This window comes from Arachis ipaensis, chromosome B9, assembly GCF_059453495.1.
Source record: "Arachis ipaensis isolate K30076 ecotype BB chromosome B9, ASM5945349v1, whole genome shotgun sequence".
NCBI lineage: Eukaryota > Viridiplantae > Streptophyta > Magnoliopsida > Fabales > Fabaceae > Arachis > Arachis ipaensis.
In genome coordinates, this window is record NC_142444.1 from 71995111 (window position 1) to 72011023 (window position 15913).

Genomic DNA, 15913 nt, shown 5'->3' on the forward strand with positions numbered 1-15913 from the left:
TAAAGAAAGCCTGAACTCTTGGGAAAAGCTAGTCAATGCCTTCTTGGCAAAGTTCTTTCCACCTCAAAAAATGAGCAAGCTTAGAGTGGAAGTCCAAACCTTCAAACAAAAGGAAGGAGAATCCCTCTATGAAGCTTGGGAAAGATAGAAGCAATTGATCAGAAGGTGTCCTTCTGACATGCTTTCTGAATGGAGCATCATAGGTATCTTCTATGATGGTCTGTCTGAACTATCCAAGATGTCATTGGATAGCTCTGCTGGAGGATCCCTTCATCTGAAGAAGACGCCTGCAGAAGCACAGGAACTCATTGAAATGGTTGCAAATAACCAATTCATGTACACTTCTGAAAGGAATCCTGTGAATAATGGGATAGCTCTGAAGAAAGGAGTTCTTGAGATTGATACTCTGAATGCCATATTGGCTCAGAATAAAATATTGACCCAACAAGTCAATATGATTTCTCAGAGTCTGTCTGAAATGCAAGCAGCAACAGGAAGTACTAAGGAAGCTTCCTCTGAAGAAGAAGCTTATGATCCTGAGAACCCAGCAATGGAAGAGGTGAATTACATGGGAGAACCCTATGGAAACACCTATAACCCTTCATGGAGAAATCATCCAAATCTCTCATGGAAGGATCAATAGAGACCTCAACAAGGTTTCAACAACAATAATAGTGGAAGAAACAGGTTTAGCAATAGCAAGCCTTTTCCATCACCTTCTCAGCAACAGACAGAGAATTCTAAGCAAAGCCACTTTGACTTAGCAACCATTGTCCCTGATCTAATCAAAACCACTCAAAGTTTCATGAATGAAATAAGGTCCTCCATTAGAAATTTGGAGGCACAAGTGGGTCAGCTGAGTAAGAAAATTACTGAACTCCCTCCCAGTACTCTCCCAAGCAATACAGAAGAGAATCCAAAGAGAGAGTGCAAGGCCATAAACACGTCTCACATGGCCGAACCTGGAAAGGAGGAAGAGGCAGTGATCTCCACTGAGAAAGACCTCAATGGACGTCTACTGGCCTCCATGGAGTTCCCTGATGAGGAACCATGGGAATCCGGGGCTCACACTGAGACTATAGAGATTCCATTGAATTTACTTCTGCCATTCATGAGCTCTGATGAGTATTCTTCCTCTGAAGAGGATGAAGATGTTACTGAAGAGCAAGTTGCTAAGTCTCTTGGAGCAATCATGAAGCTAAATGCCAAGTTATTTGGTAATGAGACTTGGTAGGATAAACCTCCATTGCTCATTAAAGAACTGGATAACTTGACTAGGCAGAAATTACCTCTGAAGAGACAAGATCTTGGAAAGTTCTCAATACCTTGTACCATAGGCACCATGACCTTTGAGAAGGCTCTGTGTGACCTAGGGTCAAGTATAAACCTCATGCCTCTCTCTGTAATAGAGAAGCTAGGGATCATTGAAGTACAAGCTGCAAGAATCTCACTGGAGATGGCAGACAATTCAAAGAAACAGGCTTATGGACTTCTAGAGGATGTCTTGGTAAAGGTTGAAGGCCACTACATCCCTGTTGACTTCATAATCCTAGAGACTGGGAAGTGTATAGATAAATCCATCATCCTTGGCAGACCCTTCCTAGCCACAGCAAAAGCTGTGATTGATGTTGACAGAGGAGAATTGATCATTCAAGTGAATGGAGACTCCCTTGTTTAAAGCTCAACGATATCCCTCTGTCACCAAGGAGAGGAAGCATGAAGAGCTTCTCTCAATACAGAGTCAAACAGAGCCCCCACAGTCAAACTCAAGTTTGGTGTTGGGAGGCCACAACCAAACTTTAAGTTTGGTGTTGAACCCCCACATTCAAACTCTAAAGTTTGGTATTGGGAGGTTCCAACATTGCTCTGAACATCTGTGAGGCTCCATGAGAGCCACTGTCAAGCTATTGACATTAAAGAAGCGCTTGTTGGGAGGCAACCCAATTTTTACTTATCTATATTAAATTTCTATTTTCTTTTGTTATTTTATATTTTCTATAGGTTGATGATCATGTGAAGTCACAAAAACAATTGAAAACATAAAAACAGAAGGAAAAACAGAATGAAAAATAGAACACCCTGGAGGAGAAACTTACTGGCATTTAAACGCCAGTAAGGGTAGCAGAATTGGCGTTAAACGCCCAGTCTGGCACCATTCTGGGCATTTAACGCCAAAAATAGGCACCAAACTGGCGTTTAACGCCAGGAATGGGCAAGAAGCTGGCATTAAACGCCAGAAATGGGCAGCAGCCTGGCGTTTAACGCCAGGATTGGTAGCAAGGGGCGTTTTGCACGCCACATGGTGCAAGGATGAGAAATCCTTGACACCTCAGGATCTGTGGACCCCACAGGATCCCCACCTACCCTACCTCTCTCTCTCTCTTCTTTACCCATTCACCAATCACCTCAATACCTCTTCCCCAAAAACCCCTCACCTATCATATCCCATCATTCTCTTCACCACACACATCCATCCTTCATAAAACCCCACCTACCTCACCATTCAAATTCAAATCATTTCCCACACAAACCTACCCATAATGGCCGAACCATACCCTCCTCTCCATTCCTATATAAACCCATCTTCACTCCTTCATTTTCACACAACATACACACTACCTATCCCCCTTGGCCGAAACACAAAGCCCACTCCATCTCCTCTATTTCTTCTTCTTCTACTCTCTTCTTTCTTCTTTTGCTCGAGGACGAGCAAACCTTCTAAGTTTGGTGTGGTAAAAGCTAAAGCTTTTTGTTTTTCCATAACCATTTATGGCACCAAAGGCCGGAGAAACCTCTAGAAAGAGGAAAGGGAAGGCAAAAGCTTCCACCTCCGAGTCATGGGAGATGGAAAGATTCCTCTCAAGGGTGCATCAAGACCACTTCTATGAAGTTGTGGCCAAGAAGAAGGTGATCTCCGAGGTCCCTTTTAAGCTCAAAAAGGACGAATATCCAGAGATCCGACATGAGATTCGAAGAAGAGGTTGGGAAGTTCTCACCAACCCCATTCAACAAGTCAGAATCTTAATGGTTCAAGAGTTCTATGCCAATGCATGGATCACCAAGAACCATGATCAAAGTGTGAACCCGGACCCTAAGAATTGGCTTACAATGGTCCGAGGGAAATACTTAGACTTTAGTCCGGAAAATGTAAGGTTGGCATTCAATTTGCCTATGATGTAAGGAGATGCACACCCATACACTAGAAGGGTCAACTTTGATCAAAGGTTGGACCAAGTCTTCATAGACATCTGTGAAGAGAGCGCTCAATGAAAGAGTGATTCAAGAGGAAAGCCAGTTCAACTAAGAAGGCATGACTTCAAGCCCGTGGCTAGGGGATGGTTGGAGTTCATCCAACGCTCAATCATTCCCACTAGCAACCGGTCTGAAGTTACTATAGACCAGGCTATCATGATTCATAGCATCATGACTAGAAAGGAAGTAGAAGTTCATGAGGTTATATCCCAAGAACTCTACAAGGTGGCGGACAAGTCCTCTACTATGGCAAGATTAGCCTTCCCTCATCTCATCTGTCACCTCTACAATTCAGCTGGAATTGACATAGAGAAAGACATTCTCATTGATAAGGACAAGCCCATCACTAAGAAAAAGATGGAGCAAACAAGAGATCCCACTCATGGACAAGAGCATGAGAAAACCCCTCATGAAATCCCTGAGATGCCTCAAGGGATGCATTTTCCTCCACAAAATTATTGGGAGCAAATCAACACCTCCCTAGGAGAATTAAGTTCCAACATGGGACAACTAAGGGTGGAGCACCAAGAGCATTTCATCCTCCTCCATGAAATTAGAGAAGACCAAAGAACCATGAGAGAGGAACAACAAAGGCAAGGGAGAGACATTGAGGAGCTCAAGCACTCCATAAGATCTTCAAGAGGAAGAACAAGCCGCCATTACTAAGGTGGACCCGTTCTTTAATTTCCTTGTTCTTTATTTTCCTGTTTTTCGAATTTTTATGCTTGTGTCTATATTACATGATCATTAGTGTCTAAGTGTCTATGCCTTAAAGCTATGAAAATGAATTCATCACCTTTCTTAAATGAAAAATGTTTTTAATTGAAAAAGAAAAAGAAGTGCATGAATTTCAAATTTTAAAACAATTTAATTATTTTGATGTGGTGGCAATACTATTGTTCTTCTGAATGAATGCTTGAACAGTGCATATTTTTGAATTTGATTGTTTATGAATGTTAAAATTGTTGGCTCTTGAAAGAATGATGGGAAAAGGAGAAATGTTGTTGATAATCTGAAAAATCATAAAAATGATTCTTGAAGCAAGAAAAAGCAGTGAATAGCAAAGCTTACAGAAAAAAAAAGAGAGAAAAGAAAAAGAAAGAAAAAGAAAAGCAAGCAGAAAAATCCAATACCCCTTTAAACCAAAAGGCAAGGGTGATAAAAAGGATCCAAGGCTTTGAGCATCAGTGGATAGGAGGGTCCACAGGAATAAAATCCTGGCCTAAGCGGCTAAACCAAGCTGTCCCTAACCATGTACTTATGGCGTGAAGGTGTCAAGTGAAAACTTGAGACTGAGCGGTTAAAGTCAAGGTCCAAAGCAAAAAGAAGAGTGTGCTTAAGAACCCTGGACACCTCTAATTGGGGACTCTAGCAAAGCTGAGTCACAATCTGAAAAGGTTCACCCAGTTATGTGTCTGTGGCACTTATGTATCCGGTGGTAATACTGGAAAACAAAGTGCTTAGGGCCACGGCCAAGACTCATAAAGTAGTTGTGTTCAAGAATCAACATACTTAACTAGGAGAATCAATAACACTATCTGGATTCTGAGTTCCAATAGATGCCAATCATTCTGAACTTCATGGAATAAAGTGAGATGCCAAAACTGTTCAGAAGCAAAAAGCTAAAAGCCCCGCTCATCTAATTAATACTGATCTTCATAGATGTTTTTGGAATTCATTGTATATTCTCTTCTTTTTATCCTATTTGATTTTCAGTTGCTTGGGGACAAGCAACAATTTAAGTTTGGTGTTGTGATGAGCGGATAATTTATACGCTTTTTGGCATTGTTTTTAGTATGTTTTCAGTATATTTTAGTTAGTTTTTATTATGTTTTTATTAGTTTTTAAATAAAAATAATTCTAGACTTTACTATGAGTTTGTGTGTTTTTCTGTGATTTCAGGTATTTTCTGGCTGAAATTGAGGGACCTGAGCAAAAATCTGATTCAGAGGCTGAAAAAGGACTGCAGATGCTGTTGGATTCTGACCTACTTGCACTCGAAGTGGATTTTCTGGAGCTACAAAAGCCCAATTGGCGCGCTCTCAATTGCGTTGGAAAGCAGACATCCTGGGATTTCCAGCAATGTATAATAGTCCATACTTTTCTCGAGATTTGATGGCCCAAACCGGCGTTCCAAGTCAGCTCAAGAATTCTGGCGTTTAACTCCAAAAGTGGCACAAAAGCTGGAGTTAAACGCCCAAACTGACACAAAAGCTTGCGTTTAACTCCATGAAAAGTCTCTACACATAAAAGCTTCAATGCTCAGCCCAAGCACACACCAAGTGGGCCCGGAAGAAGATTTCTGCATTAATTACTTATTTCTGTAAACCCTAGGCTACTAGTTTTCTATAAATAGGACCTTTTGCTATTGTATTTTGATCGATCTTTTACTCAGATTTTCAGAAACCTTTTCACGTTTGGGAGGCTGGCCTCACGGCCATGCCTAGACCTTGTTCTTATGTATTCTCAACGGTGGAATTTCTACACACCATATATTAAGGTGTGGAGCTCTGCTGTTCTTCATGAATTAATACAAAGTACTATTGTTCTTCTATTCAATTCACGCCTACTTCTTCTCTAAGATATTCATTTGTTCTTCAACTTGATGAATGTGATGATCCGTGACACTCATCATCATTCTCACCTATGAACATGTGCCTGACAACCACCTCTGTTCTACTAGCAATGGCTTGAATGCGTATCTCTTGGGTTTCTAATCTAAGATTGGAACCTTCGTGGTATAGGCTAGAATTATTGGCGGCCATTCCTGAGATCCGGAACATCTAAACCTTGTCTGTGGTATTCTGAGTAGGATCTGGAAAGGGATGATTGTGACGAGCTTCAAACTCACGATTGTTGGGCGTGTGACAGACGCAAAAGGATCAATGGATCCTATTCCAACATGATCGAGAACCGACAGATGATTAGTCGTGCGGTGACAGCACATTTGGAATGTTTTCATTGAGAGGACGGGAAGTAGCCATTGACAACGGTGATGCCCAATATAAAGCTTGCCATGGAAAGGAGTATGAATGATTAGAAGAAGGCAATAGGAAAGCAGAGGTTCAGGAGGAACAAAGCATCTTCATACGCTTATCTGAAATTCCAACCAAAGAATTACATAAGTATCTCTATCTTTATTTTATGTTTTATTCATCTTTTAATTATCAATCCTCCATCATCATTTGAATCTGCCTGACTGAGATTTACAAGATGACCATAGCTTGCTTCAAGCCGACACTCTCCGTGGGATCGACGCTTACTCACTTAAGGTATTACTTGGACGATCCAGTGCACTTGCTGGTTAGTTGTGCGGAATTGTGACAAAGTGTGATTCACGTTTAAGAGCTCCAAGTCCTTTGGCGCCATTGTTGATGATCACAATTTTGCATACCAGGTGTCTCCCACCAAGCACTTTAGTTTAGAGTCCTAAGTTGGACTTGCATGGCTTTATTGGTCACTTGGGAACTTCACCAAGGAGGAAGATCTCCAACTCTTTGGCATTTTTGGGTTGAGTGTGATAGATATGGTCCTTTGAACTTTATCTCTTGGCAACATCCTTTTCTTTTTGCTCCTTGCCATCCTCAATGACTTGCTCTTCAACTACATCGCAGCAAAAATAGAATACGCTTTAAGAACGGGCTTGTTGGACTCTTCCAGGGTGAACTTGAATAACTTGCCATCCGCCTCAAAAGAATAGACTCCCAAATGTGCATCTAGCTTGAAACGGGTTGTCTTTAAGAATGGCCTTCCAAGGAGTATGGATGATGGCTTGTTTGACTCAATAGGAAGTGTCTCCAATATGTGAAAATCAACTGCAAAGAGCAATCCTTGAATATTGACTAAGACATTTTCAGCAATCCCAATAATGGACATAATACTCTTGTCGGCTAGCACAAACCTCGCCCCGAACCTCTTTAGGGGTTACAAATTCAATCTTTCATAGATGGGGAGTGGAATAATGCTTACGCACGACCCCAGATCACACATACAGTCCATGAATTTAATTCCTCCAATCAAGCAAGTGACCAAACATGGGCCGGGATCATTGCATTTTTTAGGAAGTAAGGAGGAGATAGAATCATCTACCGGCCTTGTGTTGAGGTTGCCAAGCTTTTTTTTGTGAGTGCAAACATCTTTAAGGAACTTGGCATATCTTGGCACTTGTTGAATTTCTTGGAAGAGAGGAACGGTGACTTCAACCTTCTTGAAAACTTCCACCATAGTGGGGTCAAGCTCTTCTTGGTTCTTGGCCTTCTTGGCTAAAGTTGGGAATGGAATGGGCAAAGGCTCTTCAAGAAAAGTCTTTCTCTTTGCCTCCTTGACCTTGGGTGGTTCTTCCTTGCTTTTATCAACACCTTCATCTTCATCCCTCATCACCTCCACTTCATCCCACACATCTTCATTGTTTGTCTCCTCACTCAACTTTGTAGGTATAGCAACATTCTTATCCAATTTAGTGCCGCTCCTAAGGGTAATAGCATTGATGCTACCCTTAGGGTTGGGTTGAGGTTGGGAGGGCAAACTACTTGAGGTTGAAGCTTTTTGGGTGTTTTGTGCGGTTTAAGGAGGGAGAGTTAAATGGGAAAGGGCATCGGCTATTGTAGCCATATATGCTTCTTGTTTCTTGTGGAACTCTCATTGTTCTTGCATGAAGGTGTGAATTATGTCATTCATGTGAGGTTGGTTGGAGGGAAGGGCTTGGTTTACTTGAGGAGGGCTAGGCCTACTATGTGGGGGTTGGTACTTCCCTTGAGGTTGAGATTGTGGGGGTTGTTGGTATGGTTATTGGTATGGTTGTTGGCCTTGGGGTTGTTGATAGTAGTAGACTTGGGAGTTTTGGTTGGGATGAGCTTGAGGATCTTGGTTCCACCTTTGGTTTGAGTTATCCCTCCACCCTTGGTTTTGATTTCCTCCATGTTGGTTAGATCCTTAGTTATAATTTGGTTTTGTGGGTAAGAGTTAGCTACCGCCAATGTAGTGTCCTCTTGGAGCCGAGGACACTCATCGGTGTAATGAGTGTTATACGCACAAACACCACATACCCTTGGTGGTCCTTCGATCCTTTGAGGTTGAGGTGGAGCACTTATCAAAGCTTGAGGGATTTGTTGCCCTTGGGTGAGTTGTTGCAACATAATTGTCATTTCACCAAGGGTCTTGGTCAAAATAGCATCTCCGGAGGGAGAAACTTCATTCACAGCTTTCGGTTGTGGGCTCCTCGCCCTTGAGTGTTGAGTGGAGTCCGCCAAGTCTGATATAACTTCCCATGCTTCTGCAGTGGTCTTGTTCTTGATTAATGAACCTCCACTCGTGGCATCTAGGAGAAGCTTGTCTTGATGATGCATTCCTTGACAGAAATAACTTATAAGAACTAACTCGTCAATCTAATGGTGAGGACAAGTCTCCAGCAACTTCTTGAATCTCTCCCAATACTCATACAAAGTCTCCACATCCCGTTGCACAATGCAAGAAATCTCTCTTCGCAACTTGTCTGTTTTTTGGGGAGGGTAGAACTTTTCCAAAAACTCTTTACGCAACAAGTCCCAGTTAGATCTAACTTCTTCCATCTGAGTATAAAACCAATCCTTCACTTTTCCCTCCAAAGAGAAAGGAAAGGCGAAGACCAACACTGCAGCTTCATCGGCCCCATGTCTTCTTGCGGTTGCACAAGCAACTTGGAAATCCTTGAGATGCTTCAAGGGATCCTCTCCAGGCAATCCATTTTACTAGGGGAGCAAGTTTATCGTGCCAGACTTGAGCTCAAATTTTTTGTCTAAGTCCGGATACAAGATTTGAAGTGGTTGCAAGTCAAAATCAGGAGCTCCGGCCTCCTTCAAGGTGATTCTTCTAGGTGGGTTCGCCATGTCGGTGTCACCTGAGTCACTCAAAGAGAATTCAGTACTCCCCACAGATGAATATATAGTCTCCTCGTTGATTGGAGAATGATGGTCACGGGTGGTTGGTGATAGTGAATGGGAGTTCTCCTCAAGGGAACCCGATTCACTATCCACAAAAGCTAGCCGGCGCCGAGCTTGCCTTAAACGAGTTAAAGTTCTTTCAATTTCCAGAACAAAAGTGGCCAAGCTCGGGTCTGGAAGTGACCATGTCATTCAACTGAGGAGGCAATAAAACCATGCAATTATGAAGGGCAAATGAAAATAGACAAGTAAACAAGAACCAACTAAACAATCAAATACTAATAAAGTTAACTAAAGAGAAATGTGGTATCTATAATTAGAGCCAAGTAGCAAACCAAAATCAAGTATTCACAATATTCACATATTTACAACAACCAAAATAGTAGCACTCATTGCACTTAAAGTGAATTCCCCGACAATGGTGCCAAAATTTGATGTAAGAGGGACCAAGAGCAAGGGTAGGAATTTTCCTCTAAATTGGGGTTAGCGTCGTAAGTATAGTCCTAACCTGATGAATTGGCCCCTCCAATCAAATTAGAGGTTCACAAGATATGTCACAAGTAAAACCAAATTAAAACCGAGAGTATTAGACTCCTGAGTCGTCTCCCCAGGAGCACTTTAGAGCAACGAGTGTGCAATTCTGGTTGTAGTGATCAACAGGTTGTGAATGAAGAAATGAACATATAAAGCAATAAAAGAACATGCAAAATTGTAACGATTGAACTAATTAAGAAATTAAAGAACCGACTATGTAATATAAACAAGTAAAGTATAAAAGAAATCAACATATAAAGGTATGAAAGATTGAAAGCATTAAAAATAGTCTTGGCTTGGTGTGAGCTAAGGATCCTTTCCTTGTTGGAACCACAACTATGACAATTATGATGGATTAGTCTCACTTGATCAACCTTCACATCGGAAAGTAAGTTAAATGAGTATAAGTGTCCTTAACCCACAAATCCTAACTTGCTTGCTAATTACCTTAGCAATAAATTAGCGTTAGTGGGAACAAGAACATTTAACAACCCAAGAATTGAAACTAAATGTTGGACATTCCAACTCTAGGAACCCAATTGCTCACTTTACCCAAGCCAAGAGCCAAAAATTTAGCCTAAAACCATGTTTGACATTTTGTCAAACACTTGGTGGGCAAAAAACTTAAACATGAGGAAAATGAGTAAGGATTTGAAACTAAAGGTAACAATGAAACTCAATCAACAAGAATAACACAAGAAAGCATATAATTAACATCCAACATCAAATTCATCAACAAGAAATTGAAATTGCATGAGAGAAGCAAAAGTGAACTATAACTTGAATTAGAAGAAAGAGTAATAACAATGTAACTATAAAGAATAATAACAAGGAAATACCTAAAATGAAAGCTTGCAAAATCCAAGATCAAAAATGGAAATGGCACTTGAATGTAAAACCCTAATATAAACCCTAATAGAGATGATGAAAAACTTAGAGAAAAACTAAACTCAAAGCTTCCTACTACTACTACTCCTAAACTATACTAAATAATATGCTATGTTATGTCTTCATTCCCCCCTCCAATATGAGCTAGAAGACTTCAAAAATGGGTCTCCAAAGCCCCTAAATCTCGAGGCACGTTCTATTTTAATGAAGTCATATGCAGACACCTGTGCAGACGCACAGACGCGTGCGTCCGCACACTTCACGGGAAATCCAGGCCTGTGCGTATGCACAAGCAGCTGTGCGCATGCACACTACGCGATGCTTGGCTGGACGCGCGACGCGCTCGATGCAATCCACGCGCTCTGCTTGGGTGGCTGTGCGTACGCACAGGTAGTTGTGTGCACGCACACGTCTCTGAGCTCACTCCTTTGATTTCTCTTGCTTCCTCCACTTTGCATGCTCTTCTTCCATTTTCTCCAATTCATTCCTACCCTATATACCTGAAAGCACTCACCAACAACATCAAGGCATCGAATGGATGGCAAATGGAATAAAATAGATTCAATTAAGTATGAAAGAGCATATTTTCATGATTAAGCACAAATTGGGAGGAGAGATCAAAAGCATGCTATTCAAAGGAATAAGTGTGAGTTTATGTGATGAAAATCCATTCAATTCTAACCAAAAATCATCATCAAATATGGATTCATCAATTTCTCCACACTTAAACACTAGCATGTCCTCATGCTAAATAAACAAAGGAGATAGATGAAAGGGAAAATGACTTATGCTATATACTACTTAAATGCATGCAACTATCCTAAAGCTAATCACTAATATGTACTACGATGAGAGTGGGTAGTAATGAAGCATGAAATTCCAATCCATCACAAGAAACTATAGGGCCAATGCAAAGGATTCATGCATTAAGATCAATGTCCAAATAATTGAATTAAAGTTGTCAAAACTATCCAATCAAGCAACTTGCAGGAAGACGCAATATGAGGTGTAAAAACATGGAATTGAGCGATCGAACCCCTCACCGGATGTGTATCCACTCAATTCGCTCAGTGTTTAGGGTTTAACCACTCAATTATCCTTTTATCGTGCTTTTGAAAGATTTGCAAGTCATCTAACAATCAACTAGTATTTAATGCATGAATAACAAGTATCATGAGGCATTTAGAGGGATGTAATGGGGCTAGGGTTAGGTAGGATGAAGTTTGGCTAAGTGGACTTAAAGAAATAGTTCTTTGATTAGCTTGAATATCCACCTACTCCTACATCAGCTATGTACACATAACAATGCAACCTTCCCACCCATTTCCTTTTTCCTATCTCACTTTACTCATGCATTTTCTTTTCAAACATGGCATATGCATCCTTTATTTACTCTTTCTATTCATACTTTATTATGCACAAGGGTTTTTTTTTTTTACTTGAACTATGAATGCATATGTTTCAATTAATGAAATGCATGAGCATTACCTAATTGCCCAAAAGATTTTTTTCACAAATAATTCATGCCTTTATCACCAATGCTTCCTAAATTTCCCCCACACTTAGAATTTACACACTAATCCACCCAAGCTAATCAAAGAGTAATTCAAGGACATCAATGGTTTTCCGCTTAAGGGGAGTAATGTGTTATCATCAGAACAAAAGGGGATCCATAGGCTCAAAGGGTTTCACAAAGGTGAATGCAAGGGTTGGCCATATAGGCTAGCGAGTTTATCATCAACGATGGACTCAATCATGCTAAATGCATCCAAACACAAATACAGGACATAAAGAATCATGCAAATCAATGATCACAATAAAAAAGGAGTACAATCGCACAAAAGAACAACATTATGGTTTAAAAATGCAACCATCTATTAAAGCTCAAATCTCACAAGGTATGTTGTTCGAGCTCTTTCTTCCATGTCCTACAAACAAAGTACTCCAAGCAAGTTGGTAAAACATTTTTTTCTCAATTCAATCAATGGTATGCCCTTAGAAAAGGATTTCATGGAAATTCCTTGGTGTTTCACCACTTATTCATGATATCATGCAGAATGCAAATATTAACTACTATATATCCATAAATGATCAAGAAATATTCACAACAAACCAAACAAGATGCAATAGAAAAACTACTTAAAATGAAGAAAAAGTACTAAAAGAAACATCGCAAAGTGTCTTTAAGAGAGAAACTTTTACCCCCCTTGAAGTCATCGATCCTCCCCCACACTTAAATTGTGCACGGTTGGTACGCGAAATCATGATTATTCATTCCCTTGCTATAGTGCCAAAACCTTGGTGTGGGAGAACGTGATCTCAAGACTTCTTCACAATTCCGTGTAACTGACCAGCAAGTGCACTGGGTCGTCCAAGTAATAAACCTTACGTGAGTAAGGTCGATCCTACGGATATTGTCGGCTTGAAGTAAGCTATGGTCATCCTTGTAAATCTCGGTCAGGCGGATTCAATTGGTTATAAGGTTTTGATAATTAAAACATAAATAAAACAGAAAATAAGATATAGATACTTATGTAATTCATTGGTGGGAATTTCAGATAAGCATCTGGAGATGCTTTGTTGCTTCTGAACTTCTGCTTTCCTATTGCCTTCTTCCAATCATGCGTTACCTTCTTCCATGGCAAGCTGTAAGATCCTCTCAGATGAAAATAAATCCATATGCACTGTCATTGCACGACTAATCATCTGTCAGTTCTCGCTAGCGTCGGAATAGGACCATTGTCCTTTTGCACACTGTCATTGCGCCCAACATTCGCAAGTTTGAAGCTTGTCACAGTCATCCCTTCCCAGATCCTACTCGGAATACCACAGACAAGGTTTAGACTTTCCGGATCTCAGGAATGCTGCCAATGGTTCTAGCCTATACCACGAAGACTCTAATCTCACGGAATGGAATGCTCTGTTGTCAGGAGAGCCAATCATGCATCGTCAACCAGGAGGCCAAGAGATACACACTCAAGCTATTGCAGATAGAATGGAAGTGGTTGTCAGGCACGCTTTTATAAGTGAGAATGATGATGAGTGTCACGGGTCATCACATTCATCAGGTTGAAGTACGAGTGAATATCTTAGAATAAGAATAAGCTTGAATTGAATAGAAGAACAATAGTACTTTCCATTAATTCATGAGGAACAGCAGAGCTCCACACCTTAATCTATGTGGTGTAGAAACTCCACCGTAGAAAATACATAAGTGAAAGGTCTAGGCATGGCCGTGAGGCCAGCCTCCAAACGTGTACAATGGTCTCTCAAATCAAAGATAAAAGATATTCCAAAGATCAAAGACATAAAATAAATCTCTAAAAGTAGTTTTTATACTAAACTAGTAACCTAGGTTTACAAAAAATGAGTAACTAAGTGTAGATAGTGCAGAAATCCACTTCTAGGGCCCACTTGGTGTGTGCTTGGGCTGAGCATTGAAGCTTTTTTGTGCTTAGGCTGTTTTTGGAGTTAAACGCCAACTTTAGTGTCAGTTTGGGCGTTTAACTCCAATTCTGGTGCCAATTTGGGCGTTTTACGCCAAAATGTTTTAGGCTGTCTTTGAACGCCAGTTTGGGCCATCAAATCTCGGGCAAAGTATGGACTATTATATATTGCTGGAAAGCCCAGGATGTCGATTTTTCAACGCATTTGAGAGCGCACCAATTGGGCTTCTGTAGCTCTAGAAAATCCACTTCGAGTGCAGGGAGGTCAGAATCCAACAGCACCTGTAGTCCTTTTTCAGCCTCTGAATCAGATTTTTGCTCAGGTCCCTCAATTTCAGCCAGAAAATACCTGAAATCACAGAAAAACACACAAACTCATAGTAAAGTCCAGAAATGTGATTTTTGAATAAAAACTAATAAAAATATAATAAAAAGTAATTAAAATATACTTAAAACTATGTAAAAATAATGCCAAAAAGGGTATAAATTATCCACTCATCACAACATCAAACTTAAATTGTTGCTTGTCCCCAAGCAACTAAAAACAAAATAGGATAAAAAGAAGAGAATATACAATGAATTCCAAACTTATCAATAAAGATTAGCTTCAATTAGATGAGCGGGGCTTGTAGCCTTTTTGCTTCTGAACAATTTTGGCATCTCACTTTATCCTTTGAAGTTCAGAATGATTGGCATCCCTAGGAACTCAGAATTTAGATAGTGTTATTGATTCTCCTAGTTTAGTATGTGGATTCTTGAACACAACTACTTTATGAGTCTTGGCCGTGACCCTAAGCATTTTGTTTTCCAGTATTACCACCGGATACATAAATGCCACAGACACATAACTGGGTGAACCTTTTCAGATTGTGACTCAGCTTTGCTGAAGTCCCCAGTTAGAGGTGCCCAGATCTCTTAAGCACACTCTTTTTGCTTTGGACCTTGACTTTAACCACTCAGTCTCAAGCTTTTCACTTGACACCTTCACGCCACAAGCACATGGTTAGGGACAGCTTGGTTTACCCGCTTAGGCCAGGATTTTATTCCTTTGGGGCCCTCCTATCCACTGATGCTCAAAGCCTTGGATCCTCTTTACCCTTGCCTTTTGGTTTAAAGGGCTATTGGCTTTTTCTGCTTGCTTTTTCTTTTTCTTTCTTTCCTTTTTTTTTCGTAAGCTTTTTCTATTCACTTCTTTTTCTTGCTTCAAGAATCAATTTTATAATTTTTCAGATTATCAATAACATTTCTCCTTTTTCATTATTCTTTCAAGAGCCAACAATTTTAATATTCATAAACAACAAATTCAAAAATATGCACTATTCAAGCATTCATTCAGAAAACAAAAGGTATTGCCACCACATTAGTTTAATTATTTTAATGTGGTGGCAATACCTTTTGTTTTTTGAATGAATGCTTGAATAGTGCATATTTTTGAATTTGTTGTTTATGAATATTAAAATTGTTGGCTCTTGAAAGAATAATGAAAAAGGAAAAATGTTATTGATAATCTGAAAAATCATAAAATTGATTCTTGAAGCAAGAAAAAGCAGTGAATAGAAAAAGCTTACGAAAAAAAAAGGAAAGAAAGAAAAAGAAAAAGCAAGCAGAAAAAGCCAGTAACCCTTTAAACCAAAAGGCAAGGGAAAAATAAAAAGGATCCAAGGCTTTGAGCATTAATGGATAGGATGGCCCACAGGAATAAAATCCTGGCCTAAGCGGCTAAACCAAGCTGTCCCAAACCATGTGCTTGTGGCATGAAGGTGTCAAGTGAAAAGCTTGAGACTGAGCAGTTAAAGTCGTGATCCAAAGCAAAAAGAGTGTGCTTAAGAACCCTGGACACCTCTAATTGGGGACTCTAGCAAAGCTGAGTCACAA

The 15913-nt window shown here is 40.1% G+C and overlaps 1 protein-coding gene and 1 non-coding gene across 2 annotated transcripts; one reads left to right on the top strand and one right to left on the bottom strand.

Annotated features, from left to right (window-relative positions):
• Positions 1–6855: 6855 nt before the first annotated feature.
• On the bottom strand, positions 6856–8597 carry LOC107615545 (uncharacterized). The gene is made up of 3 exons (XM_016317599.1): positions 7963–8597; positions 7342–7720; positions 6856–7167 (listed from the first exon to the last, which is right to left on the bottom strand). Exons 1-3 carry the CDS (start codon positions 8595–8597, stop codon positions 6856–6858), a joined length of 1326 nt encoding a protein of 441 aa, XP_016173085.1.
• A 37-nt stretch (positions 8598–8634) lies between these two features.
• On the top strand, positions 8635–8741 carry LOC148545029 (small nucleolar RNA R71). Its single transcript, XR_015900346.1, has one exon. It is a non-coding gene; the product is annotated as a small nucleolar RNA R71 (small nucleolar RNA).
• The last annotated feature ends 7172 nt before the right edge of the window (positions 8742–15913 follow it).

Excerpts from the sequence above, each read along its gene's own strand:
- LOC107615545 (XM_016317599.1), bottom strand. The coding sequence starts at position 8,597 with ATGCATCATCAAGACAAGCTTCTCCTAGATGCCACGAGTGGAGGTTCA. Across the intron at positions 7,721-7,962 it reads GTAGGCCTAGCCCTCCTCAA|GAGCGGCACTAAATTGGATA; the intron begins GTAAACCAAGCC and ends TATTACCCTTAG. Across the intron at positions 7,168-7,341 it reads GCAACCTCAACACAAGGCCG|AGGTTCGGGGCGAGGTTTGT; the intron begins GTAGATGATTCT and ends TAACCCCTAAAG.